This window comes from Lentinus tigrinus, assembly GCF_003813185.1.
Source record: "Lentinus tigrinus ALCF2SS1-7 unplaced genomic scaffold L226scaffold_12, whole genome shotgun sequence".
In the NCBI taxonomy this organism is placed as follows: domain Eukaryota; kingdom Fungi; phylum Basidiomycota; class Agaricomycetes; order Polyporales; family Polyporaceae; genus Lentinus; species Lentinus tigrinus.
The window spans coordinates 675,256-702,703 of NW_027137921.1; the positions used below are offsets into that span (position 1 = coordinate 675,256).

The 27,448-nt window shown below is 57.1% G+C and overlaps 11 protein-coding genes across 11 annotated transcripts; 5 read left to right on the top strand and 6 right to left on the bottom strand.

Moving 5' to 3' along the window:
- Window positions 1–111: 111 nt before the first annotated feature.
- Window positions 112–908, bottom strand: L226DRAFT_463070 (uncharacterized protein; the record flags this gene model as incomplete). Its single annotated transcript, XM_067675763.1, has 4 exons — window positions 112–275; window positions 326–377; window positions 428–550; window positions 606–908. Coding segments are annotated over 4 exons (642 nt in total), but the record flags the coding sequence as incomplete, so codon positions are not given.
- A 198-nt stretch (window positions 909–1,106) lies between these two features.
- L226DRAFT_613168 (WD40 repeat-like protein) lies at window positions 1,107–3,213 on the top strand. The gene is made up of 5 exons (XM_067686470.1): window positions 1,107–1,173; window positions 1,226–1,435; window positions 1,494–2,502; window positions 2,568–2,822; window positions 2,884–3,213. Exons 1-5 carry the CDS (start codon window positions 1,145–1,147, stop codon window positions 3,118–3,120), a joined length of 1,740 nt encoding a protein of 579 aa, XP_067535530.1. The 5' UTR covers window positions 1,107–1,144; the 3' UTR covers window positions 3,121–3,213.
- Window positions 3,214–3,252: 39 nt separating this feature from the next.
- On the top strand, window positions 3,253–4,289 carry L226DRAFT_69709 (uncharacterized protein). Its single transcript, XM_067687170.1, has 2 exons — window positions 3,253–4,063; window positions 4,123–4,289. Exons 1-2 carry the CDS (start codon window positions 3,471–3,473, stop codon window positions 4,181–4,183), a joined length of 654 nt encoding a protein of 217 aa, XP_067535531.1. The 5' UTR covers window positions 3,253–3,470; the 3' UTR covers window positions 4,184–4,289.
- A 1,282-nt stretch (window positions 4,290–5,571) lies between these two features.
- L226DRAFT_523216 (uncharacterized protein) lies at window positions 5,572–8,946 on the bottom strand (the record flags this gene model as incomplete). Its single annotated transcript, XM_067678808.1, has 3 exons — window positions 5,572–7,774; window positions 7,839–8,489; window positions 8,660–8,946. The coding sequence occupies 3 exons, from the start codon at window positions 8,944–8,946 to the stop codon at window positions 5,572–5,574; spliced, it is 3,141 nt and encodes a 1,046-aa protein (XP_067535532.1).
- A 2,176-nt stretch (window positions 8,947–11,122) lies between these two features.
- On the top strand, window positions 11,123–12,162 carry L226DRAFT_613170 (uncharacterized protein; the record flags this gene model as incomplete). The annotated part of the gene is made up of 2 exons (XM_067686471.1): window positions 11,123–11,663; window positions 11,738–12,162. The coding sequence occupies exons 1-2, from the start codon at window positions 11,159–11,161 to the stop codon at window positions 12,160–12,162; spliced, it is 930 nt and encodes a 309-aa protein (XP_067535533.1). The 5' UTR covers window positions 11,123–11,158.
- L226DRAFT_486946 (translation initiation factor eIF3 subunit) lies at window positions 12,147–13,738 on the bottom strand. The gene is made up of 6 exons (XM_067677176.1): window positions 13,679–13,738; window positions 13,516–13,622; window positions 13,177–13,441; window positions 12,749–13,064; window positions 12,379–12,687; window positions 12,147–12,319 (listed from the first exon to the last, which is right to left on the bottom strand). Exons 1-5 carry the CDS (start codon window positions 13,689–13,691, stop codon window positions 12,627–12,629), a joined length of 762 nt encoding a protein of 253 aa, XP_067535534.1. The 5' UTR covers window positions 13,692–13,738; the 3' UTR covers window positions 12,147–12,319; window positions 12,379–12,626.
- Window positions 13,739–14,146: 408 nt separating this feature from the next.
- On the top strand, window positions 14,147–17,262 carry L226DRAFT_535175 (GMC oxidoreductase). Its single transcript, XM_067680849.1, has 14 exons — window positions 14,147–14,483; window positions 14,534–14,612; window positions 14,813–14,940; window positions 15,005–15,022; window positions 15,076–15,097; window positions 15,153–15,248; window positions 15,309–15,397; window positions 15,452–15,567; window positions 15,590–15,593; window positions 15,681–15,925; window positions 15,985–16,227; window positions 16,289–16,494; window positions 16,575–16,974; window positions 17,039–17,262. The coding sequence occupies exons 1-14, from the start codon at window positions 14,285–14,287 to the stop codon at window positions 17,120–17,122; spliced, it is 1,929 nt and encodes a 642-aa protein (XP_067535535.1). The 5' UTR covers window positions 14,147–14,284; the 3' UTR covers window positions 17,123–17,262.
- A 103-nt stretch (window positions 17,263–17,365) lies between these two features.
- On the top strand, window positions 17,366–19,299 carry L226DRAFT_486948 (uncharacterized protein). The gene is made up of 4 exons (XM_067677177.1): window positions 17,366–17,464; window positions 17,537–17,616; window positions 17,670–18,451; window positions 18,510–19,299. The coding sequence occupies exons 2-4, from the start codon at window positions 17,596–17,598 to the stop codon at window positions 19,129–19,131; spliced, it is 1,425 nt and encodes a 474-aa protein (XP_067535536.1). The 5' UTR covers window positions 17,366–17,464; window positions 17,537–17,595; the 3' UTR covers window positions 19,132–19,299.
- A 22-nt stretch (window positions 19,300–19,321) lies between these two features.
- Window positions 19,322–21,172, bottom strand: L226DRAFT_613173 (uncharacterized protein). The gene is made up of 5 exons (XM_067686472.1): window positions 21,098–21,172; window positions 20,579–21,042; window positions 20,292–20,529; window positions 19,455–20,228; window positions 19,322–19,401 (listed from the first exon to the last, which is right to left on the bottom strand). Exons 2-5 carry the CDS (start codon window positions 21,028–21,030, stop codon window positions 19,345–19,347), a joined length of 1,521 nt encoding a protein of 506 aa, XP_067535537.1. The 5' UTR covers window positions 21,031–21,042; window positions 21,098–21,172; the 3' UTR covers window positions 19,322–19,344.
- A 421-nt stretch (window positions 21,173–21,593) lies between these two features.
- On the bottom strand, window positions 21,594–23,997 carry L226DRAFT_535178 (uncharacterized protein). Its single transcript, XM_067680850.1, has 5 exons — window positions 23,543–23,997; window positions 22,983–23,473; window positions 22,665–22,908; window positions 21,862–22,602; window positions 21,594–21,796 (listed from the first exon to the last, which is right to left on the bottom strand). Exons 1-5 carry the CDS (start codon window positions 23,636–23,638, stop codon window positions 21,740–21,742), a joined length of 1,629 nt encoding a protein of 542 aa, XP_067535538.1. The 5' UTR covers window positions 23,639–23,997; the 3' UTR covers window positions 21,594–21,739.
- An 851-nt stretch (window positions 23,998–24,848) lies between these two features.
- L226DRAFT_462991 (glycoside hydrolase) lies at window positions 24,849–26,679 on the bottom strand (the record flags this gene model as incomplete). Its single annotated transcript, XM_067675756.1, has 11 exons — window positions 24,849–24,885; window positions 24,943–25,013; window positions 25,065–25,127; window positions 25,178–25,240; window positions 25,303–25,645; window positions 25,708–25,880; window positions 25,935–25,979; window positions 26,040–26,060; window positions 26,128–26,150; window positions 26,231–26,480; window positions 26,560–26,679. The coding sequence occupies 11 exons, from the start codon at window positions 26,677–26,679 to the stop codon at window positions 24,849–24,851; spliced, it is 1,209 nt and encodes a 402-aa protein (XP_067535539.1).
- Window positions 26,680–27,448: the final 769 nt, after the last annotated feature.

The following is a 27,448-nucleotide window of genomic DNA, read 5'->3' on the forward strand; positions in this document are numbered from 1 at the left end:
TTCGACCACCATCCACCCAAGCATCGTGGTCATCATAGTTAAGGACTCACCGACTTTGAGTTATCACCCATATATACTGCAGCACGAACCATATAGCCATCCCGTCAACTGTCAAGGAAGTACACCACTGCTCTTGATAATCCCTGCCCAACTCCTCCAGATGTACTTGCCGAACAGCTCGACCTCGCTGACGGATGAATCAACTTTGTTCGTCAGGTTGAGGACGTCGTCGAGGAACTGGTATGCGGTGTTTGGTGAGGTAAGCTGATGCAGTTCTACATGGGACGTCAGCCCGAAGGTGAAAAGAAAGAGACAGGTGACGTACCAGCTGCACCATACGCGGCTGCTATGGCTGCTCGACGGCGGAACCAAGCAGGCTATATGCACGAGATGAGGATGTTTTCAATACGAAGGTAATAATACGTACCCCTACGGAGGTGTCACCGATGATGTAGCACGCATCGTCTGCTACTTTCGAGACATGCTTCAGACCAGGCATGGGATCCAGCGGTGGAAGACCATATGTAGGAGATGCAAGAAGAGCAAAAGCCTGCGACGTCGCTGTCACAAAGAGTGCACAGCATGAGATACGATGTATTACTTACCTCCGGAAGGAGCGGCAGGACTTCCTCGTTTGCCTTCAGTCTCCGGGCCAGAACGTCCTTCAACGACGCAGGTGCAGCGCCAGTCACAGGCACAGTCCTCATATGCTCCCTTGCATGGTCCAGCCAACCAGTAATCAATGTCCTCCGTGCATCATCTCCGTTCCCAAATAGCGAGTTCACAGCGGCATCCGAGAGCGGTTGCTCATGTGGTTTGGGCAGGTAGAGAACAGACCGGGCGAGTGCTTCGCGAGAGAAACCGTGGGTCTTGATGAGAGGAATAGCAAGCTGCAGAAGCTGATGCCTATATTAAGTCAAATTTGGAGCAATCGTTGTGTAGATGAGGTTTTGAGACCGACCTCGACATGGTGGACGTTGTCGGACGCGTCGAGGTCGCCGGCACGAGTGACGCGCAGACCGAGCGCCCCTGGGCGATCGGTAGCACGTGGCGTACCGATCCGGATGAACGATCTCAGATCTGAATTTTGCTTTCGCCTCGCTTCAACGCGAGCCTCACTCTCGTCTGCTCGCCGACTCGTGCTATGAGCGGTCTAATATCTTCAGTAGCATGGTAAGAGACTATCGATTATTGAGTATTGTATCTATTCTAACTCTCATTGCAGGGTGCGCCGGGGAGTCGCGACGCGGCATCCCCAGAAATATGTCCTCGATGATCAGGAATTGGAGCGCGTAAGCGCACTCGCACGGATAGAACTAGAGGACGCGCGGAAAGAATTGGAGGCCGCGCACAAGGCTGCTGAGTCTATGGGCAAGGGCGCGGAGGGCGACGAGGCGGACGATGCAGACGAGAACGACGAGAGCGCCTGGGTCGAGTGAGTCCTCCCATCACCTCCGATTTGTGGGCGGGGTTTTGAGTATACGAGCTTGAAGTGAAGATGACGATGCGATGGACGAGGACGTTCCCATGGACCAGGACCCCACTCCCGCACCGGCTGCAGAGGGCGCGAAGCCCGCCGGAGACGGACTCGACCAGTACCATTTGGATGATTACGATGAAGATGAGGCCATGCCCGGCATGGGTCCCTTCAGCAACATCAAAGGTCTCACATACTACCGTAACAACGACGAAGACCCATATATCACCCTAAAAGAAGACGAAGAGGAGCAGGAGCGCGAAGAGCTCGAGGTCCTGCCGACCGATAACCTCCTCGTCGTCGCTAAAACGGAGGACGAGATCTCCCAGCTCGAGGTCTACGTCTACGAGGAGTCTGAAGAGAACCTGTACGCGCACCATGACCTCATGCTCCCGTCCTTCCCTCTGTGCCTCGAATGGCTCGATTTCCCTCCCATCACCTCTCCCGCCCGTACCCAGAATGCATCTTCCTCCTCAGATGCGGCCCAGTTCGGCAACTTCATTGCCGTGGGCACGCTCGATCCCGAGATTGAGATCTGGTCACTCGATACCGTCGAGGCCATGTACCCGGACATGGTCCTCGGCCGCCCCGACAAGACTGCAGCGCACGTTCCAACACCTCTCGGCACGGGCAAGAAGAAGCGCAAGAAGACCAAGGCTCGTCCTACTAGCACCGCGCACCACGTTGACGCCGTCCTGGGTCTCTCGTGGAATCGTACGCACCGAAACCTGCTTGCGAGTGCGAGTGCGGACAAGACAGTCAAACTATGGGATCTCAATCGCGACCCTACCATCAACGGTGAAGGCGGCGAGGGAGAGGGTGCGCTGAGGAGCTTCGACGTGCACAAGGACAAGGTGCAGGCGGTGCAGTGGAACCAGGCCGATCCCACAGTACTCCTTACGGGCAGCTACGACAGGACGGTTCGGACGTTCGACTCTCGTGCACCGGACGCAGGAGTAGGTGCACGTGTTGGAGGGGATGTCGAGGCGTTGCGGTGGGATCCTTGGGAACCGCATGGGTTCTATGTGAGTTGGTCTCTCTTATCATAGCCCTCCGGCGTTTCAGCAGCTCAATCATGCTTCCATCGCAGGTGTCGTTGGACAACGGACTGGTCGTTAACTTCGACGCTCGTGCTCTGCCTTCAGATCTGGATTCGCCTTCTCCTGCGCGGTTCACCCTCTCCGCACACGACGGCCCGGTGTCCGCCCTCGACGTGAACCCTCACGTTCGTGGTGTCATTGCGACTGGTGGCACGGACAAGGTCGTCAAGGTGTGGAATGTCGCCGACGACCAGGACACCGGCAAACGGCAAGTCAGTCTGGTCATCTCCCGGGACTTGGGTGTGGTGCGTCTCTATCTACATTACCCATTTGCGATGCGCGTGCTGATCGGGTTCGTTGTCTCAGGGCAAGGTTTTCTCGACGTCCTGGTCACCAGACGACCCGCTTACGCTCGCCGCGGCCGGCTCGAAGGCGAAGCTGCAGGTGTGGGACATCGGCGCGAACGCAGGCGCGCGGAAGGTCCTTGGCTCAAAGCTCGCAGAAGCTGGAAAGGTACTCAAGGAAAAGCAGAGCGGCGGCGTGATCGGTGTCGCGAGCGACGAGGAGGACAGTAGCGGAGACGAGGGTGGCGATGATGAGTAAACGAGTGTATTCTATAATCGCTGATTCCTGGAAGTCCTTGCGCTTGAACTAGGAAAACGCCGCTTGCAGTTGTTGTCAAGTACAAAGCCGAACAGATATGCAGCGCTGAGCCAAGGCGGACCTATCTCTACTGACCTGAGTCCTTTCCGCAGATTTCCAATATGCCGCTCATCTGGATGACTGATTAGGCCGATTTTCATCAGGGTTGTCAGCCTTGGCTCAAGGCCCCGCGGAGTGCTACTCGCTTCCCGCCGGTGGCGGCGCGCAATGCCAGCCTCCGCCTGGGGTATAAGTGTCTTCCGTTCCCCCAAGCTCTCTCGTCTTTACGAACCACCATCATCATCCATTGTATGCCCACTACTTGGTACCTCTTCCACCACACCAGACCACCTGACATGTTTGCCGTCTACCATCCTACTCGACCTCCGGACACTTCCCCCGCCCGGGGCCACGGTCCAAGCCTCTATGGCCGACCGTCTCCGGGGTTCCGCTTCTCGTGTGCGGTGCCTACGCTCCTCTATCGATCACCCCTACATGGCGGACACTTCCCTGGACGACGCTCTTTCAAACTTCTGGGCATTGTCTCACCTAGGTGCGCACCTATCCCACTTGAGCTATCGCCACTTCTCATCGTTATCCGCCATGTCAGCCAACCTCGCCCCAGCGAAGCCCCGATGTCGTCGCGTCCGTCAGCCCGGAGCTCAAGGCAGAAACACGAAACCACGACGATCGAGTGCCTCAAAGCGTTGACCTCGATGTCCGCTCGCGGCGCTCGTACGCGTGGCCTTTCCTCTCTTCTATCTCTCCATCTCTCTCTCTCCATCTCTCTCTCCATCTCTCTCTCGCATCTATCTCCAATCTTCAAGTTTCATCTCGCCTCCCGCCTTTGTCTTCGTTTCGCCTACGCATACAACTGCCATGGGTGGTCCCCGTCCTCGACAAGGTGAGCACCACGCCGTCCATGCTGTTCCAGCTTGTGCATGGCCCTCATGTTCTTACTAGTCGCAGCCGAGACGTTCCTCGCACACCCACTTCCGTTGCCACCAACTGTGCGCGCAGCTGACTTCAAGTCTTGGACGGAGTGCTGTGTACTGGTGGCGATCAGGTGTCTTCAGGTCACGGTTGGCAGCATCTTCGGTTGTCGCGCTCGAAACCTTCTGCAACGACTTGGCCAATGTGTACTATCTTTTGTCCTCGACTTCTGCACCGAGGTTGGAAGCCCGCAATCATCTTACCATGCACATACATGATACACGAGGAGGGCAACTGGTTTATCAGGCTCTGCTAACAGCGCCCCGGGGCCGTGCGCGTCGCGTACCCTCGACGCGTGACGTCATTATGGCCTTGAAGGGGATCGCAACAAGCGTCCAGATCGCGGCACGAACATATATGAGCGTTAAGACCCGTAGATAGTGAGTTCGCCATTCACTAGAGTATATACACCAGAAGTACATCTATACAAACAACCGGAGCCAGGGGGGACGAGAGAGATGGAGTTCGACAAAACACGGCACGGAGTGCGGGAAGGCAGCTAGCGGACAAGTATAGAGCCTATGGGATACACGTACGCGGCACGGAGAGAGAAGAGGAGGAGGAGCGAGAGAAGCTGGACACGGGGACGACGTCACGACACTATACGACTACTACTGCGCGTATTCGGTGCGGCTATATGATAGGGTACGAGTGCGTATGCGTATGCGTGATGGAGATGGGAATGGGGAACAGCCGCAGACCACGGAACCGGGACCACCAGAATGAAGTCAAGCCAAGACGACAAACACCGGATGAGCAAACGAGACAAGCATGAGGGTGATGAGGGTGGATGGGTGGTGAGGGGAGATGCGGGGGGGTAGTACACGACATACGACACGAAGCACCACCAGGCCCAGTGGGGAGGGGATGGAGCGTGCGCTGCGGGTGCGTAGAGGAGAGTAGGGGAGTTAGTGGGAATAAGGAGTGAAGCGTGGTAGAAACGGGAAGTGAAGAAAGTCCAGAAACACAACACGATGCGATGCTACGGCTGCGCGGGGAATACAGTATATATGTAAACGCTCCTGCAGGAAGGGAGCGCAAACGTGCGACGTCAGAGATATAAGAGAAAAGGCAAAGTCGGTGATGCGAAAGCAAAGTGTACTGATATGGACAATGTAACAGATGGACAGCGCGCCGCCACGCGTGCGTGACGGCGTGATTATGTGCAAGAAACACGGCTAGTAAGCATAAAATGTGAGAGAAATGAAGTGCGCAAAAGAGCTTGTCAATGGGATGTGCGAACGTGGGATGATAATACGCATATGTGAATAATTGACGGTCGGGGGCGGAGATGAATGAAGCGGGGTCACGGATGGATGAGGGGGGAGATGGGTGTTAAGCTCGTCATCGAAAATTAATGGGGGTGAAGTCATTCATGACACGGGACACGGGGTCATAACATGGGAGGAGGCGGAGGGCTTACGAGGAGGAAACAGGGTTTGAGTTCCATATTGAACCCAAGAAACCCCGCGCAGACTGCACAATCTCAGCGGCACGATTGACCAGCGTACCCGCCTGCTCCTGCATTCCGTCAAACGACACCCTCTGGGCGCGCGAGGGATGCTTCGAAGTCGGCGACTTCGTGGGAGACTCTGGGGGCGCAGAATTAGAAGCCTCCGCAGCACCAGTAGGACTTCGCGAGGTTCCCGACGGTTCATGCGAAGCCGAGATCGGCGACGACACAGGCTCAGCCTTCTGCGCGGGCGGCACAGGCATCCGGAAGGCAGCCACAGGCGAGTTCGCGGGTGTAGGGTGCCTCGACCGCCGCTGCTCCTCCTCCTCGACTTCCGGGATTGGTGACGGGATAGGTGGGATGGGTGGCCGCGCCGCTGGTGCATAGAGAGCTAACCTCGGACGTTCCCGTTCCTGCTCCTGCTGTGCCTGCTGCTGTGCCGGGCTCGGCCCAACAGTCGACACACTCGCCGTCTCGGTCGAAGACCCAGAGACCGAGGACGGCGGCGATGGTATCCTTTCGGGCTTCTCTAGAATCGACTCCGTTAGCACCGGGGAATATGGCTGGTACGGCCTGCCATCGTCGCTGCTCCCGCGCGATGGCGAGCTCACGACGCTCGGCGGACTCAAGCTGTCACCTAACCGCCGTCCCGTGCGCTCCCGCCCACGCTCCTCCTCCCCTCCTTTCCTTGAACCCCTGCTGCCGCGAGCATCGCGTTCGCGGTCCCGACACCGCCCGCTGGCATACGCGCTACCGTTATGGACGATGCCAACCGCGCTACCCGTCGGAGAGATGCTGCCAATCGGTGAACTCGTCCCTCTGCTCCGACTCCTGCTGCCCGAGCGTTCGCGGTCCGAGAAAGACGACGTGCGCGTGGACGAACGCCCGCGCGAGCTAGACCCAGAACGCGAGTCGCTTGAATGGTATGACGAAGAAGCCGTCGTCGTACTGCCACTAACGCTCGGGATGTGAGGGATCCGCCCACGGGTGGGCATGCCATCGGAAGGCGAGAGAAGCGCGGGGTCCGCACAGACACCCGTACTCGGAGCGGAGGAAGGGAGGGAGTTCGGTATTGGGGACGCGGTGACGTGGGCGTGTGCAGGGCTGACACGAGGCACGGGGACTGCGGGGGTAGAGGGTATTGATGACGAGCCATACGCAGGCGAAGCCTGCTGCTCTGGTATCCGATACACCGCGGGCGAGCGAGACGGGCTGCTCTCGCGGGAGCGCTCCTGCCTCTCCTCAACCGCGCCATTGACCTCGTTCACGACCACGACGGGCATGTCCGTGTCCGGTGTCTTGGGCGAGTCGGTCGGACTGGGACTAGGGCTGTGGCGCCAGCTACTACTCCTTCCGGTCGTGACGCTTGCGGCGCCGCCTTCTGAGTAATGCGTGATCTCGCCTTTGCGATGGCCGTCACGGACATCTCTCCTTCGATGCCTCCGGACAATGTGTGGGCCATCGTGGCTAAAGTCTTCACCAAGGTCAGGACCACCGAAGTAATCGTACGCATCCTCGATGGGCATGTCGTCGATATGCATTGGCGAGTCGACGATGTGTTGTGTAGGGAAGAAGGTGCCAGAGCTTGTACGCCGCATAGACGACGCACCCTCAAACGGCATGCCAACGCTTGGTATCCGAGGAGAAGAACCGGGTGCAGGCGAGCGGGGAAGCGGCGAGCGGGGATATGTGTTTCCTGTTCCGACACTGAAGTACGATTCTCGATGATGGTACACGTCCTCGTTGCCGCCGATATTGGGCGTACCGGGATGGCTGTAGCTCGCCGTAGGAACGTACACAAGGTCGACGTCCTTCGGCGATTCAAGAGCCCTCCCTTCTGGTAACGTGGCGAGCTCATTGCCGACACCGGTGCTCTTGAGTAATGTCGGCGCGATGGGAGCAATGGTGACATGTTCCCGATCGGTGGACGAGCGACGAACCATAGGGGGTTTGGGACGAGGCGACGTCGATTCCGGACTAAGCGGGGTCGAAAGCGACGGTTTCCGTATTGAGGATGCCGAGTTGGAGCGCGAACGAGAGGACGCAGTCCGCATCTCGAGGACATCATCGTCATCGTCTTCAGAATCCGATCCCACCGCGTGATCGTTGTAATAGTAGATCGACTCCGGCTCGTCGTACTCGCCATCGTAGCCGGTCTCCGAATCATACCTGTGATGAGGAAGAAGGCGATCAGTTGGAGATCGCTCATCAGCTCAAGCGACATGAGGCTCACCCGTCATCATAGGCATCAAACATCCTCCCACCACGCGCAGGACCTGTCGAGGTGCGCTTGAGCTTGGGCTTCTCGATCGCGATACACTGCTCCACAAAGGTATTGAATGAAATGTGCTTCTTCTTCGCGGGGCCGTCAGGACCATGACTCGAGCTGCCAGAAATGTCCTGGTCGCTGCCTGTCGAGCCGGATGCCTCGCTGGACGTTGCCGTCTGGAGGCCCGGATGTGTCGGTGCATCATGTGATGTTGCGGCTTCCTCGGCTATGATTCGAGGGGGGGAATTCTTGCGGAACGGTCGACCGCGCATGCTGATGTGAGTGTCGCTCTTGGTGTGAACAAGGCGAGGTCGAGCGGGGGAACGAGTGTCGTCGCCTTCAGGAGAGTCGTCATCCTCGTCATCACTATCGCCCTGGTGGAAAAATGGGCTCTCAGGGAGGGAGAGGAGTTGGCTGATACTGCGCCTCTTGAGGATCGGCTTCGTTGGTGCGGGGGAGGGACTTGGGTGGGACGTGTACGGACCAGGAAGCGCATCAATGCTGGTCTTGCGTTGGCCAGCGTGCAGCTTCGGGGTCTTGTGTTGTGAGTAATCGGTCCAATCGTGACCGATGTGGAGAGGACCATATAACCAAGTCACATCAGAGTCCTTGAGCCTACAACAGCAGATGTGTCAGGGCCAGACCGTTCGCACAAAGGAGGTGCGCTGCGCTGAACCGAAGCGGCGTTCCACACACGAGGGGCGTTATCGCGCCCATACGCGTCGCGCATGTTTGAGGAGCGCGATACGAGGAAAATGAAAGGGCGCAGGGTATAAAGAACGTACCAGTTGAGCGTTTCGGGGGAAATGGTCTTGAGGCCGTTCCTCTGCTTCCACCACGTCCGCCAGCTCGCATTCTCAAGACGCATGCCGTTGGCGATGGCGTTCTTCTGGCGCGTCATACTGCGCCATGACCGCCACACATCCTCCTCCCTCCAGTTGTGGGAGAGGTAGTCGACCTGGCCTTCGGGCTGTGTGTAGAAAGAGGAGTCGTCTGGCACGGCGTTGTGTGTGACAGAGACAAGCAGCACGGGCAGATAGCTCGTCAAGGTCGCGGGGACCGGCATGCTCATCGAGAGGGGTCGATGCGAGTGGAGAAAAAGGTGCCTGAGCGATTAAGCAAGCAAGCAGGGGGTACAGATGCGAGAGAAAAGTTCGAGAAGTGGTGGGTGTCGGCAGCGAGAATCCGAGGGAAATTGAATGGACAGGCCTGATGGCCTGGATCGAGGACGGAGATTACAGCCTGTGGGCGCTGGGCCTGCAGACTGTGCGCGACGGTGAGGAGGACGGGGACAGTGACTAGAGGGTCGCCATGGACGGCGAGGGGAGAGATGAGAACCGGTGGAGAGTTGTTGGCGGTGAATCCGCCGGTGATGCTAGGTCCGCCCGCACTCATCCGAGACTGAGCCACGTGCCTTTTTTGCACATGCCCCGCCGGGAGCTCATTCCGCCCGCCTCAGCCGCCCTCTCGCAACTCTCTCCCGCCAATTTTTCCCCATGTCATTGCCATCGATCGCCCTTGGATTACCCCGCTGCGTCGCTCATCGATTGTCCGAGCACTCATCATGCCATTTCGTGCATATATAGCTTAGAAAAACAGTCGCAACAAACACATCCAGTACCCGCAGTCAGGAGGCGGCCCCCGGCCCGCAGGGGCTCCTCCGAGTCGCAGGGTCTGCACGGGGCTCAAAATTCCACCTTTGAGGCTCGAAATCGTACGGCCCGTCTATGCATAACTCGTCGAGGATGAGGAAGAACAGCGCATCGACGAACTACTCGAGCATGATATAATCACCCGCTCAGTTTTAGAACGTCCGGGGACCAGCCCCTCTCATGCGGCGAGGACACAGAATCCAGATACTGCGCCTAAGCGGGCATCCATTCAATGATTACTGGACTGTCAGCTTGTCAATGCGTCCTCCCGGAACCGGTGTACTTACTGCCCGCGCTGTACTCTAATACACCTGCCCTTATTTCGCCACCCGATCGGCGGCGACGAGGGCGGGTTCTGCACATTTTGCGCCCATTGACGTTAACTGTAGCCCTTTCATACCGGGCGACGATGGTCCTTCAGAATTACTCCTGGAAGCGCTTGAGGTGATCTCCTATGTGGCGGTCATGCTGAGCTGGAATATCAGGAGCGGCGGCTACTAGGGAGGAGGAAGACTAGGACTCCGCCGCGTTACCGGCATAACGTTCCATCTGGCCTCATCAAGAAGAGCGAGGTTCCGGAGCTTCAAGTCAGTTGCGCTCTTCTTTCTCATGATCCGCAATCTGAGTACGCACGGCTCTTGCGCACTGGCAGCAGGAGGCGGCGGCCAGCACTGCTGACCAATTGAAAGTCTCTCCCGAGTTTGACCCTCCGTGCAGTCCCATCTAGCTCATTAAGAATCTGACATTCCAGAGGCATCCGTACGTGGCATTGTACTAGTCAGAATCAGCTGATACCCACCATAGTAAAGTTCTGTAGGCCACGCAACGTGCTGACCAAAGCGACCCGAGTCTGTACTCCTGGTATACGGCGCAACGGTTGATCAAGAACCCGAAGGCGGATGCCGAAATTTATTCTCTCAATTCACGCTCCCAAAAGGCGTAGGCATCCACTACCGCAGGAGCTCGGCGACCTCGCCACGGAGTATAAAACATTCGCTCACTGACCTGAACAAGCAGATCGCAAATTGCACCACCGTCGCTGTGTATCTGGATATAGTTGAGAAAGCCAGGTAGAAACGCTGATCCTGTACCCCGTACCGAGTAGCGGGCCCCAAGTGGCCTTGCTCAGCACGCAGTGAGTTTCCCCCGGATCAAGTGAACCCGTTGCTCAATGCCCACTATCGCAGCATCTCGTAACCCTTGTCTCCCGCAAGCACTAGTGTGCCACTGTCCACAAACCCCACCGTAAGTACCAAACGCAAGGATTCGATCTCGCATCACACAGAGTCCACAGATTGCAGCGAACAGAAGACATCGATGTTGACGTTGAGTGGAAACCCTGCGAACAGCCCGCACTACCAAAGTGCGGCTGTGGGACACCAACATGTCTCCACGTTTGTACAACGAGTTCAAGTTCCATTCTCGCTGTCATGGCCTCGTGGCTCCAGCACGTGCACGACATATCTGGACACGACAGTGCAGAAGATCTCACTTCGCAGAACAACATGAGCAGACATGATATCGCCCTATATCTCCTGGTTCCCCTCCAAGGCTCACTGGATAGCCCCGCGGATCACTGCCTCGCAGATCGTGCATCTCGTCACTGACAACAGTCCATCTACAGTACCCCACATGTCTAGTGCATCCTCGACAGACAGTCGGCCTGGGGACGCCGGGACCGGGACCGAGGACGCGCTCCTCACCAGCACCCCACTGGCCTTTGGTGTGTTCATGCAACGCACTGGCCCTGTTCTCCCTGGCTCAACGGCGTCCAGCGGGAGCGATCGTACCGCACGCCCCCCACCACACAAACGGGGCGCATCCTCCCACTCCCACTCCAAACCTCGCTCAGAGAATGGGGGTGTAGCATCCTCCGAACGGTCCAGCGAACACAGCTGTCTGCACGCACAGGCGACGCCAGTATTGCCACAGTCGTTGCTTACACCCCCATCGCCGTCGCCACCGCTGCCAGTAAACCAAACGAGCTCGCGGTCTCAGTCCGTCAAGCCCCCAAACGGCTTCGGAGCCGCGAACGCGCTTGATGACGGGCCTGCCCTCGCGGGCACGGGCAAGGTGGGGGCGTCAGAGGGGTCTGTGAAGCCCGAGCCGGAGGGCGACTCGGCATCCGACATCCGTGGTGAGCCCATTGACCCCTCTCACTGCCACCTGAGTCGTTCTAACTGCAGGCTGTCACCCTTCTACTGCTGCTAGTTGTCCTCCTGACGATGCAGCTCCAGCATCAGCAGGAGCTCGCGCAAAAGGACGCTAAGCTGGCGCACAAGGACGCCATGCTTGCGCAGACGGAGATCGGGAAGCTGAAGGAAGAGCTAGCGCGAGTGCGCGAGCTCATGGACGAGAAGCTCGCTTCGGCGATCGCTCTCAAGGAGAGCGAAGTTGCTCGTATGACGGCTGTTAAGGATAGTGAGGTCGCTCGCTTGACTGACGCGAACGCCTGCTTGAGGTCGCTCAAGGAGAGCGAAGTTACACACCTGACTGCGCTCTTGGAGTCGGTAGAGAGGGACCGAGAGAGAGACCGCGCCATGATCACTTCGTTGACCGCGCAACTCGAGGAGGAGAGACGGAGGAAAAGGCGCTGGTTTGGTTTCTTAAGGCGCTCTAGGGTGGTACCCAAGTGAAGGTCTGCAGCTGCGATAGTGGCAAGTGGAGGATAAGTACGTGGGCAAGCTCGCTTGCCGTCGGTGTTCTGTTGCGATATGATGTCCCGTGAATGCTCGTTATACGCGGCTTAGATTCTCTATGAATGCTTGAATGAGCTACTATGTTCAAGACAAGCTGTCGCTCATTCGCAAGTCAGCACTAATACAAACCGTGTGGATGATGTGGAGACGCACCCATAGTACGCATCCATGTGGCCCTTCGGATCGAATCGATGGCATCCTGTGCGAACAGGCACCCAGCATCGAACTACAGAACGACCATGTACGGCTGTAACCACCCTTACAACGCACATGAAATTACGCTGGGGCAGAGCAAGCTTTAGGAAATAAGTCAGTTGCGCTACAGCGTTACAATTGCTACAGATCGTCAGTGACGCCGATGTGATACAAGATCGTACCGTTCTACACACAAAACGCTACCACTACATGAAGGCATCATCGCCGAAGTCATCCAACGCCTCCTCGTACGCGTTCGTGTCCAGTCTGCAAGCAAATAATGAGCATCGTTCTCCAGCTCCTGCAACGATCAAGACGAGCAACATACTTGCTGGATGGCTTGGCAGCAGCAAGTGCAGGCTTCGCAGCCGTCTTGGGCTTCTTCTTGCCCGACGCCTTGTCGCGCTGCTCCTTCTGCTTCTCGTTCGAAAGCGCGGTGAGCACACTCGCGACCTTGCGCACCTCAACGTCGCGGAGGGGCATCGCAAGCTCGCGGACGTGGTGCTCGAGGAACGTGGCGTAGAGCGGCTTGCCCTGGTGTCGCTTAATGATATACTCGATGATCTTGTCCGAGAACTCGACAAAGTCCTCCTTCGTGCGCGGCTGTGCGGAGATGAGCCAGTCGAGTTCCTTCGAGGACGTGCCTAGACATGTCGGCAGATATGGAACATGAGTGGCGGGTTGCACAGAATGGACGATGAAGGTCAAGCATGGACGTATGACAGATGGATGCGGAGAATGGAGTGGAAGACTCACCGCCTAGTGCTGTAGCTCCGAAGAGGTCGGCGGCGTTGTTCAAGTCGGCCGCGAGCTCCCTCTCCTTGTCTCTCCGTGCCTTCTCGCGTGGGTCAAGCACCGCGTCTTCGTCATAGTCCAACTCTTCTGCAGCTGCTTTAGCCTTCTTCTCGGCCTCCTTCTCAGCAAGCTTGGCCTTGAGGGTGCCCTTCTTCTTTGGTGGTGCGACGACAGCGGGTTTGGGCTTCTCTTCCTCTTCCTCTTCTGATGATGCCTCCCAGTCGCTCTGACAATCGGGATAGGAGAGCAGCCGCGTGAGATCGAAGCCAAAAGAGACATTCGGGAGGGTATGAGACGTACGACGGGGCCGTCATCCTCCTCATCCTCGCCTTCCCACTTGCTCTTCACTGGTTTCTTCGGGACCGGTGCAGAGGACGCGGCCTTGGGCACATCATCGTCAGACGCTTCTGCACTCCTTGCAATGGTTAGAGTCACCATCTGCAACGTGCACACGTAGCCGTACCCCAGTCAGACATGTTGAGGGTGGTATATGCGGAAAGTAAGGTTGAAGTGAGAAGAGGTCGCGGATCGAAGAGCAAAGACGGATAATCGGGTAGATTTACGAGCTTCCGGCAATCTCCGGAGACCGAGACGCCCTTGGACGGTGTGGGGTATTGCCAAGAACGGTTGAGAGCATCTCATCTGCCGCGGCATTAATGTTGCCAGCTGGTCTTCTCAGTTTCATGCTTGTTGAAACTTTGCTGAATCATAGATGTCGGACGGATAGGCATTCTGCCTTGCGACAACACGGTGCTAGTCTTAGGTGCCCTTCCCGGATTCAAAACATCAGGTACGAAGTGAGCCTAGCAGCACCCCATGACGGAAGACCTGCGCAGAACATATTCACATGAGACCGTACTCCCACGCTATGCGAGCGTAGCGACATTGACTGACACACAAAGTCTGACTGTTCGCATCTCCCGGTTTCATGGCATGCCGGGGAGACCAGGACCACAGGGGCAACCAGGCAGTCCCATGATGATGTTCTCGTTCTGAACGCCTCCACTCCCCGCATTATAACAACAGCTCATCATCAACTTGACACCTTGGCCCCCTCTGCGCTCTCGCCATGCCCCCTATATCGCGCCCCTCCAAGGCAACCCTGGCTGCGGCGTCCGTAGCACTCCTTCTCGTGCTTCGGCACTTCTACCGCAGGAAGGGCACCTATGCTGCATTGTTGGGAGACCCCGCCAAGCTCGCACGACGTGTCAAGAACGGCGAAGACGAATATGACTTTGATGAATACGATGTGGTCATTGTGGGCGGAGGTACGTCGACTTATTCACGCGTCTCGCAGCTCTTTCAACGAATTGGACAGGGACCGCCGGATGCGTGCTCGCTTCGCGTATCTCCGAGGACCCAAAGATTCGCGTGCTCCTGCTTGAAGCTGGTCCGAGGTATGTGTCTGCATCATTGCTCTCTTGTCATTGTCAGGTTCACCGCCAGGGGTATGCGAATGACGCGACCATGAGCGCTCGTCAGCTTGGACCCACAAATGCCCACTTATCGTTCCTCCTCCATCTGTGTCTTCACGCTTGCAATGCACCAACTTATCACGCACTCCATCTAGTCAACGTGGCTGACTATATTGTTCCAGCTCCATTGAAAACCCTTTTGCTATCATACCAGCCTCGTATTCCAAGTTGATGCACACGCAGCATGACTGGGATTTGCAGACGACCTCGCAACCCAATGCCAATTCGCAGGCACGCTACTGGCCAAGAGGTGGCTTAGCTCGCCTGTTCATCACATATGCACGCACTCACGCTCACTTGTTTGCCAATATCAGCCAAGCTGCTGGGAGGATGTGAGTGCCATGGTGCATACGTCAAAATCCCGAGGGTGCTGACCGCGTTTCAGGTACCTGCATGAATGCCATGATGTAGGTCTTACCTTTTGTAGCATGTTACGGCATTGGAGGTTGACGAGACGCGCAGATTCCACATAGGTGCCCCCGAGGATTACGACGAGTGGGTCCTGCTCCAGAAGGGCCAGGAAGGCGCATCCCAGTGGGCATTCAAGGAGGTCGATAAGTTCGTACACGCATCGTCCTATCTCTGCGATATGGTATATGCTGATGTCGTGCCATTCAGATACATCAGGAGGTTTGAGAAGTTCACCCCCAGCCCCGAATACCCGCTAGTAGACGCGTCGCTGCGCGGGAGGTCTGGTCCCGTCCACAGTATGTTCAAATTCTTGTGACGTCCCGCCCGATGTATCGCTCAAAACGCGTCAGCTGGGTATGGCTACGCATCGTACGGCACGAAAAAGTTTATTGAGGCATGTGCGAATGCCGGTATTCCGGCGGTCCCAGACCTGAATACGTACAAGGGCACGATGGGTGTTAGCAAGGTAAGTTCGCATTACCTCGTCTCCTACAGGTTCATGTGCTCATGCTTGGCATCTAGGCTAGTGAGTATACATCGGACAAAGATAGTGGTAATTCAGGCTGACCCCTTCCTCAGTGACCTTCATCACTCCGAAGGGACGTCGTTGTACGACTCAGTATGCATACCTCACCGCCAAAGTTCTCGCGAGGCCGAACCTGAAAGTCGTCACGGACGCACACGTAACGCGCATCCTGTTCGAAACTTCTGGGCCGACTCCCCGCGCCGTTGGTGTAGAGTTTACGCAGAAGAAGGGGGAGAAGTTCCGCGTTAAGGCCAGGAAGGAAGTCGTCCTGGCTGCTGGCGCAGTGCACAGTCCTCATGTCGGTTTCCGTGGATTCTCTTTCCTTTATACCATCGTGCTGACCGAATCTCTTCTTAGATCATGATGCTGTCCGGGGTGGGACCCGCGGACCACTTGAAGGAACATGGCATTCCAATGGTGGCTGACCTCCCTGGGGTAGGCTCGCACCTCATGGACCACCTCGTCATCGACCTCAACATCCAGGACAAGTCGAAGACTGGCATCGGTCACCTCAAGGGCGACACGTTCCTCGATGGATTGAAGCTCATGCGAGAGTTATTCACGTACAACATGACCGGCCGTGGCCCGCTGACCACGAACGTAAGTCCATATTGCCACATACGCGTATTCATGTCTGGGACTGATAGTGGACGCCAATCAGGTCGCCGAGACGATCGCCTTCGTGCGCTCCACGGACCCCAAGCTCTTCCCGCCGGAGCAGTACCCCACGAGCCAGATTGAAGACACGACGTCTGGCCCCGGCGCGCCCGATGTCGAGCTGTTCTTCACTCCCACAGGTTACCTCGAACACGGACAGGCCAAGATGCGCCCTGGCTACTACTTCGCAGTGCACGGCGTCTTGCTCAGGTACGTTTCTCATGCTTCTCCTGTCTCAGCGTACTGATCCAGGCCCCTGACCGTTCTTGATCTCCTGCTCTCTTTCACAGACCCACCAGTACAGGCACGATCCGACTGAAGTCGCGCGATCCTCAAGAACCACCCGAGATCGACCCCAAGTACCTCTCCACGTCCAATGATGTCGCAATTCTCGTCCGTGCCGCGCGCCTCCTGACACGCATCCTGCACACCGAGCCGCTCGCGTCGATGGTGGACCCCGCCGGCGCGGAGGACGCCGCGCTGGACCACACGTTCCACGACCTCGGCGACGCGGCGGTCGCGGAGGCGATCAGGCGCAAGGCCGAGACGCTGTACCACCCTGCGTGTACGGCACGCATGGCACCCAAGGAGGACGGGGGCGTCGTGGATCCGTTCTTGAGGGTGCATGGAATCCCGAACTTGAGGGTTGTAGACGCGTCGGTCTTCCCGACGATCGTTAGCGGGCATACGGTGAGTTGTCTTGGATCAGTACTTAGCTTGGGGCTAGTGTGAACTGATGTGTGCACCGTCATAGGCTGCGCCTGTGCTCGCCGTCGCGGAGAAGGCTGCAGAGTTGATCGTGGACGCAATCCGTGCGGACCGCGCAGCAGCCCACTGAACTCTACTAAAGGACCCCCTCAGTCGCAGGCATCTGTCTGGAACATATATGTAGACTTTTGTACAAATACCATAGGCCCTAGCTCCTGTTATTCCGAGCGTGTATTGTTCAGTCCTCGTGTGTCCACTGGTAGGCGTTGAGTACGGCTTCACGGTCCGGGGTGGGGGTGGCTGTGTGCATTGGCGCCACTATATTGGCATCGTCTCTCAGGCGCCCGAACTTAAACTACCGCAGCCACCACCTTGCAGTCGCGCGTGAACATCGTGTCCACCTTTGCTCTCTACTTCCACTACTCCTGTTACCCGCAAACGATCTAAATTGTCCACCAAGCTACAGTGAAAGGTGCGATAGTTTGTGTTGAGTACTATTTTCTGTGCTCATCGAATGTTACGCCTTGTTCCTAACCACCTCCAGAGCAATCAGTCCCCAACTACAACAGTGCTCTCACACCCCTACGATTGTTCATCCATAAGATGAAGATGTCTATTGGAATGGTGATTCGTGCGCATACTTTTGCTATATATCTACAAGCTGACCTGCATATCAGACATCACCACCTAACATCAAATTCGAAGATGGGGATGGGGAATGGGAAGACGTCCCGGACTCCAGACTCGCCCGACGCGAAAGCGACACCTCCGACGTATCTTCCAGACAATTCAGACGTTCTGCCACCCCTTCTTCGCGACCGACTGCCCGGCGACGCAAGCCCGCCAAGACGGTCTACATCGCTGCCCAAGCACCCACCATCCCTCGTCGCCTGACTCCCAAACCACGAAGAGAGCCAGAGCCGTCGGTTGAAATTGATCGAGACCAGATGTCAAGTGCGTTCATATACGGTATCGCATCGTCCGTGCGATACTTTGGCGCGGTGGTTACGCATGCGCTCCGCCTCCTCCGCCGTCCGCTCGGGTGGCTGCTCTTCCTGTGGATGTTCAGCGTTTTGCTGCTCAAGATCTCCAGTACGTTACGCAAGGCTTTTGCGCCGGCTTGCGTGCTCCCTTTTATCACGAGCTCCTCGCTCTGCCGACCCCTCGTGTCCGGAGATGTCGCGCCCGTGCCACAGTGGGCGGACTACCCACGCCTTGTGGAGATTCAGAACAGCAACTTCGAGCAATTGCTGGGAGACACCGTTGGTGGCTCTGCGTTGACCCTCGAGATCAAGAAGGCGGAGATGGCGACACGCGATTTGGTCACGCTCGTCAAGTATAGCGAGCTCCAGAGCAAGGACCACCTTGCGGAATCTCTACTTGTCTTTGTCGACGACGCGAAGGCGACCGGAAGGGGTCTGCAGAAGCTAACCTCAAAGATCAACGGCGCGGTTGACAAGTACGTATTCATCGTCACTTCCGTGCTTGCATCCGAACTCATCGAAAGCGCTACCAAGGATCATGGCCATCAACGACCACGCGCTTCACCTCATTGAGGGTACCACCCACGATCAACCGAACTCCCTCGTGCGCGTCGTATGGCCCTTCGGCACAGCCAAACCGTCCCGCGACACGGTAGTCGAAGCGTTCCGCAGCTCAATGGACGTCCACGCCGACGAGATGGCACGCCTCATCCTCGAGGTCGAAGTCTCCAACGCGAACCTCGACCAGCTCGAGGAGGACCTCGCAGTCCTGCACGAGCTCTGCACGCGCGAGAAGATCACGCTGTCAGAGAAGCACGACGAGCTCCTCTCGCAGCTCTGGACGATCCTCGGCGGGAATCGCGGGCAGCGCAGGAAGTTCTCGACGAACTTCGAGCTGCTCAAGGCCCTCGGGGAGTACAGGAAGCGTGCGGCGGCGCATGTTGCTGCTGCTATGCAGACGCTGCAGGCGATGAGTGAGGATATGGAGGACCTGCGTGAGAGGGTGGCTGCGCCGGAGATCGTCGGGGACCATATCCCCATCGAGGTGCACATGAAGAGCATCCAGAGCGGGATGGAGAGGTTGAAGGAGCAGAGGATCAGGGCGAGGGAGCGCGAGGACCAACTCATGAACAAGATATTGGGGGTTGAAGCTTAGGTTCAGAATTACTATTCGTTCTGGACGTGTTGCGAATTGCCTTTCATTGCAGGCATATGTTTGTAGCCTCAGTTGATCTGACTATAATTCACAAGGAGTGGCTCATGTCGGAGAGCGGTCATGGTGCACGATGATACTTGCCCATGCAGTATTCGAAGATTCGGGGAGTAAGACGGCAATCTCATAACGTGCCGCGATATAATCAAACTATTCCTATACATAAAAGGATATAGATCCAAGATACCTAGAGGAAACAAGACCCTGCGTGTACTGTCAACTTGGTGAGCCTCCCAAATGAAGTAGTAAACAGTTGCGACACCGACCACTGTTGTGTAACCTCTATGATCCATCGCCAACACTGGCGGAGCTTGTCCGAAACTACGCGAAAGACCCCCTTCGTGCAAAATGGCATGCGGTATCGCCGCGCGCTCGGTGCCAAATGCAGCTTTAGCAGTGGTAGGAGTATCCAAATAGCGAGAGTCGGGGCTCATCGTAGGAGGATAGCGCCGCGCCTCTCGCGCAGCCCAAGGATTCAGGTCGAATACGAACACCTCGCCAGTGTGAGAAGTACCATAGTCACTATAGCAGGAGATGGCAACTCGGGAGCCGTATGAATAGCAGTAACGCATCTTCCAGTAGGTCCAGAAATTGACGCGTTCAGCATAGGGCAGATGCAGGAGAAGAGTGGCGTGGGGACCCCAGTTTTTCCATGGGATAGGCTTGGCACGTCCACGGGGTGACGTATGGGCACTCTCTGGGTGGTAGAGGAGAGTGCGGAACGTGCTGTACGGGATCAGGAGAGCAGAGCAATCCCCAAGAACCACTACGAATATTCTCAAGTCAGGGTCCGGCCAGAAGGGAACCGTGGATGAGGGCCGGACGGGAATGCTAGTTTCCTGGATCCGGGTGATGGCAGTTTCGGCACGAGGCCGTCCGGGTAATCGCAGCTCAAGAGTCTGCCGTGAGCGAGTGGTTATCGGATCGGCCTCGGGTAAGTCGTAACGATAGACTAGTAAAGTGTCCGAAGCGTTCGGTACGATTGCGAGGAAGGACTGATCCAGCAGAGTGAACGTGACTCCGAGGTCGAAGTGGCAGCGCTGAAAGACAGAGGGCTTCGTTAGAGGATGCGCACCTTGACGAAAGCCGACGCCCATACTGACCCAGATCAAGTATCCGGTTTTCCAGTCCCAAACTTCCACATCGGATGAGTCATGTCCATCCACAGTCAACATCCATGCGACGACATGGCGATGTATCTGGACGTAGGTTATTCGCGTCCGTTCAACACCAGGCTCGAGGACTCGGAGTACGAGTGGTTCCGTTGAGAAGATAGGCCGCGCTGCATCAGCATGAGGTACTGCTGGCTCTGAGAATGACCGGACGTGAGCTTTCACTCCACTATCATTTGATCAGTCACGAGCGGACGTTCAATGCAACGACCACTTACAGGCTATTTGGGACTAGCTGTGCAACAATCAACAAATCTTGCGATAGATCGAGGGAGACCGCAGTGACAACGTCTGCGGGAAAGGCCGTGAGAGGGATCGTCCAACGGCGCATACCACCGTCCAGAAGAGGCGGCGCGCAAACACTAATCTCCTGCTGCGGGGGCTTGATCACCACATAAGAGATTGCGCTTCCGAACGCGAGTTGGACCTCCCAGCCATTGGTGTCAACGGTTCCTCTCTCCCAAGAGTACTCCCAATACGAATCTTTGAATTTGCCGCTGCGAAATCGAGTAGCATATTCGCGGAGCTTCTGCAGACGCGCCACCACTGGCAAGTGGGTAGGGTCGCCGGTATGCTCATCGAGACCGGCATTGGATAAGTCGACCATCCCGTTGACTGCAAGCTCTATCTTATACTGGAGGTATACGTCGTGCTCAACGAGACTGGCCATGCTGCGGGAGACCTCGATTGCGAATCGTGAGGAAGATCCCAAAATAGGTGATATCGGGCGCACTCACCAATTTGCATGAGAACAGGTCACTAACATCGCAGTACAGGAGTATGCGGGCCAGCACATCTTCGGGTAAACATAAGGAGTTCATGCAGGATTGAAGACGGTACTGAGATTGGGGTCAGTGCGCAGAGAGAGGGAGGAGGAGATGATTGTCAGTTTGTGACGCTGCGCAGACCCACGTCACGTGATCACGTGTCGGCACGTCAAAACATAACGATAGTGTACAATAGGCTGTACAGTCACTACCAGATTGATATATTGAGGAGGAGTACTACTTATAACGTACAACAACCTCAAGAGTCCATGCTATGACGCAGTCGATTCGCATTGTGGCTATCTGCGGCTGAACCATGCCGCTCACTCCAACATTTGCAACGTCACGTCTGAAGCGATAATCCCCGAAGTTCAGAGTGTTCATGACCATGGTGCTCGTGACTCTTACGACTGGATCTTCCGAGGCCATGACGACGCCTTGAGCGTTGTCGTCAACCGGGGCGCTTGTGGCACATACTGAGGATAGGAAAGTATAAAAATAACATGAATAACTCCCTAGACATCTGCTTCTGCTGTTGGCTGAATTAAATAGACGAGTACGTTTACCATCGTATATATAGTGCGAAGAGAACTCTTTGTGGATCCAGAACCCCTATGCATGGTACGAGATCGACCCCAGGAACCGAGACGGGAATATCTTCCGGGTGAACTGGCAGCAGACACCAATGAGCCCAACACCCACGTACCACGAGCGCACCACAAACAAACACTCACCGCTGCCGTGAACCCACCCTGGTCCATCGCAAGTATCGGCGGCGCCTGCGCAAACCCCGGCGACATGCACGGCCCATGGAAGACCGCATGCGGCAGTACCGCCCCATTCGTACGAAATGCGACCCTCAAGTCCGCGAGCGCACCATACAGCGCGTCCTTGCTCGCGGTGTGCGGCGAGCACCGCGCGTAGCGCGCGGCCCAGGGGTTGAGATCGTAGATGATAGCGTCTCCCTCAAAGTAGGACTCTTCCTCAAAGTACATCAGCGCGACGCGCGAGCCGTAGGGATAACAGTGGCGTGTCATCCACAGGGCGGGGTACTGCTTCCCTGTGAGGTGCAGGAGGAGGGTTCCTTGAGGGCCCCAGTTGTCCCAGGGAATGCACTCCTTGAGTACGGGTTGCCGGGTCCGGATCAGAGCTGCGATTGTGTTGTACGGGATGAGAAGGGCGGCGCGAGTGCTGCTGAATGCGACGACGACGATCCTGAGCGCCGGGTCGGTCCAAAACGGAACACTGGACGACGGCGGCGCGGGGATGCTAGACTCTTGTATATGCGGTTCGCGTTCGGAGGGGGGAAGTTTCAGAAGGAGGATGTGTTGGGATTCGTTGTCCGATGGCCGATCGGCGGGCTCTGGTGTCTTGAGGAAGTCATAGACGTACAGGTAGTTCGTAATGGGACCTGTCACGACGATATGGCGGGAGTCTAGCAAGGTGAACGAGACCTCATAACCAAATTGTCGGCGCTGGAACAGAGAGGCACCCCGGGGTTAGCATTGTGGCATCCTGTTGGGAGACTGCTTCCTACCCAGAGCAGACGTCCGGCTTTCCAGTCCCAGACCTCTATGTCGCAAATCCAGCAATACGTGGTTGGAGCCGAGTATATCCACGCAACTAAGTTCTCGTGAATCTGTATATGAGACATGACAGCACGCCGTATCGGGAGGCCTGAGCTGAGCTGCTCCGGATCCCCAGTAAACAGTATTGGCTGCGCCGCCTGCGGATGGGGTCCGCACGGCCCTTCTAAGGAACGAAGGTGGACCATAACATGGCTAAAACACGTGCACGTGCACTCGTGAGCCATCAAGATCGTGAGGACGCGTCGGCGGGCCCACAGTCCACTCACCCGCACATCTCGACCGCAGGCTGGACGACCAGCAAAAGGTCCTGGGCGATATCCACCGAAGCAGCGACCACCTCGCCCTCCGGAAACACCCCAAGGGGCACACTCCAACATCGCATCCGCGCTTCCGAGTCCGCACCTCCCGACAGTCCCAGTCCCAGGACCGGCGGCGCACACACACTGATCTCCCTCTGGGGCGGCTTGACGACGACGTACGAGATCGAGCTCCCGAACGCAAGGTGCGTCTCCCACCCGTCCGTAAGCATCGACTCGACCCGCGGCCACTGCTGCCACGAGTGCGCGAAGCCCGAGTCGGCGAACGTCCCCGTGCGGAGCCGCTCCCGGTGCTCGCGCAGCTTCCCGAGGCGCTCTACGACGGGCATCCCGGCCTCGCCGCTGGGGGACGGCACGTCGACCATCCCGTTCACGGCGAGCTCGATCTTGTATTGGAGGTATACGTCGTGCGTTGTGAGCTGTTCGAGGCGACGGCAGACCTTGCAATGGAATGTCATGAGTTAGCACTGAGCATGCGATGAGGAGATCGGAAGGACGTTAATGCTCACCTGTTTGCACGCGAACAGGTCGCCGACGTCGCAGTGACCGAGTACCTGGACCAGCAAGTCCTCTGGCAGAGACAGAAGCGAGAGCGAGCACGACATAGTAACACTAGGCAAGCCGGCAAAGAACGCAGGAACACAAGGAGGCGTGCAGGAACACAGGCTATCAGCTCCTGGATCCTGAGGCCTGAAGACGCCACCTAACTTAAATAGCCCCGAACCCGACCTCGTCGGGCGTGCCGCTCAGAACACACACCCTGCGTCTTCGCTGTCACATCGGTGAGGCTATGCTCGATGGAGATGGAGATGCGAGGAAAGACAGCCCGAGGAAGACAAGAAGCCGGGAGAGCGATGATGCTACATGCTCCGTTCAACGCGGCGCGGCGCAGAGCTGAGGTCTCAGCGCGGAGGAAGAAGACGTCGACCTGCCACCTCCAGATGCTGATGGTGGTTTGTGGGAGAGCTGTGCTCCTCGAGCGCCCAGGTACCCTCCGCCAATGACAGCCATGAGAGCGGCCTGGAAAGGGCAGAAGCATGGAGAAGCAAGAGCGGGAAAACATAGGATGGTGCGCGCCCACGGCGGAGATAGCCCGATAATGTCTTATAGGTGTCCAGCCACCATGCAACATTCAGTCACGAGGGCATCGCTATACTTCCAATATCCAAGACATACCCTCCTCGGGCGGCGACTCGAAGCCGCGACACACCATCCAGCTGCAGGAGCCCGTTTCACCACCTACAGGGCCAAGAATACGATGGAGAACTCGACTTCGAGGCACTGTCCATTACCGTAGCCTATTCCCCAAAATCGTGCACACAACACTACCGGGGAGTGACTACGTACGTACTACGACTACAACTGCAAGGGGGCTCATAGCCTCATACTGTCCGACACGTCGACTACCACTATTTCACCTCTCTGAGGGGTCCGTGATGTAGATGGAGTGAGGGACAAGCCGAAGCTGCTGCCAAGGCCCAAGGCCAAGATAGACAAATCGAGCAGAGGGAGAACCAAAACGAGCGCAAGCGTATGGAGGATGGTATGAATGACATCCACAACCAACGCCAAGGGAGGGAGGGGAGGGGTACCGTGAGGGTAGATTGTCCGTAAATTGTGAGTACTATGCTGCAGCAAGTGAAGAGATGTGAATGTGAACGTGAACGTGAAGGTAGAATGCATGGAATGGAGACAATGTCATAAAGAGAGCGTCCGTGCGCAAGAAGTGGTAAGAGCTACATGTGCAGCAACTGCATGCGAAGATGAAGTGGGTGGGAGGTGTCGCGGGGCGAGTGAGATGATTGGTGCCAGCGATCAGCAGGTGGGGATCGTGATGTCCTTGAGAGTCCGACTACGACGCGATCTCGGGGTCAGCGCCGCAAGACAGTTTCACGCGAGAATGGCTTACTTCGAGTAGAACAGACCCCAATGGCCTTCAACACCACCGAACTGAGCATCCTTCCAAGTCTCGTCGAAGTACTAGACAAGTTCTCAGACAACAAATTCTGTTCTGTCAAGCAAAGCTCGCACCTCAAAGAAGAAGTAACCGGTGCCGTTGTTGTTGGCTTGGCAAACGAAGGTGTCAAGGAAGGTCTATCGAAGAAGTGAGCATCTTGCTGCGCACTGAGAAGCGCTCAGCATACCTGGAGGTTAGGCTCGGTCGCAGTCGACGGGCCATTGCTCTCATTACCAACATCCTTGGAAGCCTTGAAAGAATGGACATTCAGTCACGTTCCAGGACCCCAAACGCAGGCATGTATGCACTCACAGTGGGCCACCCAGTCTCCGCAATGTACATCTTAGGCTGGTTAGTGAGGGAAGTAGCGAGCGCAACGTTGGTCTCCTGGAAGAACTCGTTCACCCAGCCCGCGGCCTGGTCAATGGACACGTTCGCGAACCATGCGTGAATGTTCGACATGCCAAAGTCGACGTTCTGCAGCAGCTCCGTGTTGAAGTAGCTGCCCGCGTCCGCCGTGCCAATGGGGATCGTCTTGCCGAGGTTCAGCGCCGTGACCGCGTTCCGCGTGTCCGTGATGTTGGTGAGCAGCATTTGCGCACCCGTGTTGCCGATGGCGCTGTTCGGGTCCGTGGCGCCGTTGGCGTTCAACCAGCTGCACGGCGCGTGAGGGCGTCAGCGTCCGGGTAGAAGCACTGAGAAGATATGGAGACAAACTTTAGGATGTACTCGTTCCCGACAGTGATGCCGGAAATGTGGTCAGTGCCGTAGGTCTTGATCGCGTCAATCATTGCGTCACGCTGCCTCTCGTACGGCGCGGGGTCGGTCGGGATGGGATAGTTGCCCAGCCAGACGGTCATGTTGACCTTGGTCTGCTTGATGGCCTCGAGCTAGTGCACGCGCTTAAGTAGCTGCGCAGTCAGCATACACGCTAGGGCACGTACCACCAGCGCTGTTTGATTGCAGTCCGCGCCATACAGACGGATTTGCTACCAGGACGTTCCACGTCAGTATACCAAGTAATGCGTACGGCGATAGGGAGGACACACATCAGTGAGCTGCGAGAGAAGCTACGGACAACGGAGGATCGACCGGATCAGCGCAAGCAATTAAATACGCAGTGGCGGGCACACGTACCTGGATGTCCGTGATGACATCCTCTGCAGACACATACGCGTGATCGGCAATGAGCTTCGTTCTAACGCAGAGGCAATCAAAGACGGAGAGGCAATGTACGCACCCAGCTTGTTGCCGCAATCAGGGTACTGCGAGCCCTCAGGCGTGTACGCGATGCCCCAGAAAGACTTGATGAGCCGCGAGTCCTTCTCGAACGTGCTCGGGTCGTTCGGGTCGGTCTGTTTGACGGCAGACGAGGAGGAAGACGACGAGCTGGACTTTGTCGACGAGCTCGAGTGGCTCTTGCCCACCGTAACGCCAACGGCGATACCAACGGCAACAAGGACCACGATGGCAAGCACAGTACCGATGACCTCCCCAGACGCATGTCAGTACGCTCCGCAGCACGCCCCCAACGAGACCGGGAGCGGTGAGAAGGGATAGGAGACTCACAATCCATTTAGATCGTCTGCTGCGCTTCTGCTCCTTCTCCAGCCACGCGCTGCTGTTGAACGCCTGGTTCGAGTAGGATGCCTCCATGTTGGAGTAGCCCTGCTGCTGGTTTAGGGGCATGGCGAGATGGTCGGGGTCGTCTGCGTGTCCGACGGGGGTGTAGCTGTTGCGGGGGGAGGTGCTGAGCGAGCCGGCGATGCTCTGGCGGGGGGACGCGGATGCAGAGAGAGTGAGGGCGTAGGGATCGTCTATGCTGGACAGACGGTGGGGCGGCTGCGCAGCAGGAGGCACCGGGGGGTATGTAAGTAAAAGAATGGAATAGGGTGAGCGGTAGAGGAGAAAGATGAACCGACGGGCAAGTAGGAGTACTGGGACTCTGGGCCTGCGCTGCCGCCGCGCGTGGGATCGGACCAGGATGGCATGGGGGCTATTTCGGTACACTTGGCGTATTCGCGTCACACTTTCCGGGGTCGGAGAGGTCGTCAGTCGCTCGTGAGGTCGTTACAGGCGGGCAGGGGCACCCTTCGTGGTCAAAGAGAGGAGGAAGAGAGCGTTTGCACGGAGGCGTGGTCCTCGCGCGCATCGCTCACACCCAACGGACCGTCCCGTGAGTATCTGCTTCGGCCGCACAGCGTCGCTCTTTTGGGTAAGCACAGTGCCTCGCCACCATTTCGCTCTCACAGAGCGGGTCGAGCCCGTACTCGCCCAAAGACATGCCGGTCCAAGTCGAACGAGACATGCAGGTGAGCCCGACTGGCAGACGACTCCGAGCATCGCGTCACACCGACTCGCGAGTACCTGAACTTCATGCTGCGCACAGTCTGCCGACATCTCACTTTACTTGGCAGTCGACATGACGATGGACATACGGACGTTCCAGGACAGATGC

What these genes read in the sequence shown, in the direction of transcription:
- L226DRAFT_613168 (XM_067686470.1), top strand. Translation starts at nt 1,145, where the DNA reads ATGAGCGGTCTAATATCTTCAGTAGCATG. An exon ending in GACGAGAGCGCCTGGGTCGA is followed by an intron (nt 1,436 to 1,493) that starts GTGAGTCCTCCC and finishes ACGAGCTTGAAG; the next exon opens with TGAAGATGACGATGCGATGG. An exon ending in GGGAACCGCATGGGTTCTAT is followed by an intron (nt 2,503 to 2,567) that starts GTGAGTTGGTCT and finishes CTTCCATCGCAG; the next exon opens with GTGTCGTTGGACAACGGACT.
- L226DRAFT_69709 (XM_067687170.1), top strand. Translation starts at nt 3,471, where the DNA reads ATGCCCACTACTTGGTACCTCTTCCACCACACCAGACCACCTGACATG. An exon ending in TGGTCCCCGTCCTCGACAAG is followed by an intron (nt 4,064 to 4,122) that starts GTGAGCACCACG and finishes TGTTCTTACTAG; the next exon opens with TCGCAGCCGAGACGTTCCTC.
- L226DRAFT_486946 (XM_067677176.1), bottom strand. An exon ending in AGGAGGATGACGGCCCCGTC is followed by an intron (nt 13,442 to 13,515) that starts GTACGTCTCATA and finishes CCCGATTGTCAG; the next exon opens with AGCGACTGGGAGGCATCATC. An exon ending in GCTGCCAAGCCATCCAGCAA is followed by an intron (nt 12,688 to 12,748) that starts GTATGTTGCTCG and finishes ATTTGCTTGCAG; the next exon opens with ACTGGACACGAACGCGTACG.
- L226DRAFT_535178 (XM_067680850.1), bottom strand. Translation starts at nt 23,638, where the DNA reads ATGTCGTGCTCGCTCTCGCTTCTGTCTCTGCCAGAGGACTTGCTGGTC. An exon ending in CCTGCGGTCGAGATGTGCGG is followed by an intron (nt 22,909 to 22,982) that starts GTGAGTGGACTG and finishes CACGTGTTTTAG; the next exon opens with CCATGTTATGGTCCACCTTC. An exon ending in AGGGTGGGTTCACGGCAGCG is followed by an intron (nt 21,797 to 21,861) that starts GTGAGTGTTTGT and finishes GTCTGCTGCCAG; the next exon opens with TTCACCCGGAAGATATTCCC.
- L226DRAFT_486948 (XM_067677177.1), top strand. Translation starts at nt 17,596, where the DNA reads ATGAAGATGTCTATTGGAATG. An exon ending in TGAAGATGTCTATTGGAATG is followed by an intron (nt 17,617 to 17,669) that starts GTGATTCGTGCG and finishes CCTGCATATCAG; the next exon opens with ACATCACCACCTAACATCAA. An exon ending in ATCAACGGCGCGGTTGACAA is followed by an intron (nt 18,452 to 18,509) that starts GTACGTATTCAT and finishes AGCGCTACCAAG; the next exon opens with GATCATGGCCATCAACGACC.
- L226DRAFT_535175 (XM_067680849.1), top strand. Translation starts at nt 14,285, where the DNA reads ATGCCCCCTATATCGCGCCCCTCCAAGGCAACCCTGGCTGCGGCGTCC. An exon ending in GCATTCAAGGAGGTCGATAA is followed by an intron (nt 15,249 to 15,308) that starts GTTCGTACACGC and finishes CGTGCCATTCAG; the next exon opens with ATACATCAGGAGGTTTGAGA. An exon ending in GCGCAGTGCACAGTCCTCAT is followed by an intron (nt 15,926 to 15,984) that starts GTCGGTTTCCGT and finishes ATCTCTTCTTAG; the next exon opens with ATCATGATGCTGTCCGGGGT.
- L226DRAFT_613173 (XM_067686472.1), bottom strand. Translation starts at nt 21,030, where the DNA reads ATGGCCAGTCTCGTTGAGCACGACGTATACCTCCAGTATAAGATAGAG. An exon ending in AAACCGGATACTTGATCTGG is followed by an intron (nt 20,229 to 20,291) that starts GTCAGTATGGGC and finishes TCTGTCTTTCAG; the next exon opens with CGCTGCCACTTCGACCTCGG. An exon ending in ATAGAGGTTACACAACAGTG is followed by an intron (nt 19,402 to 19,454) that starts GTCGGTGTCGCA and finishes CCAAGTTGACAG; the next exon opens with TACACGCAGGGTCTTGTTTC.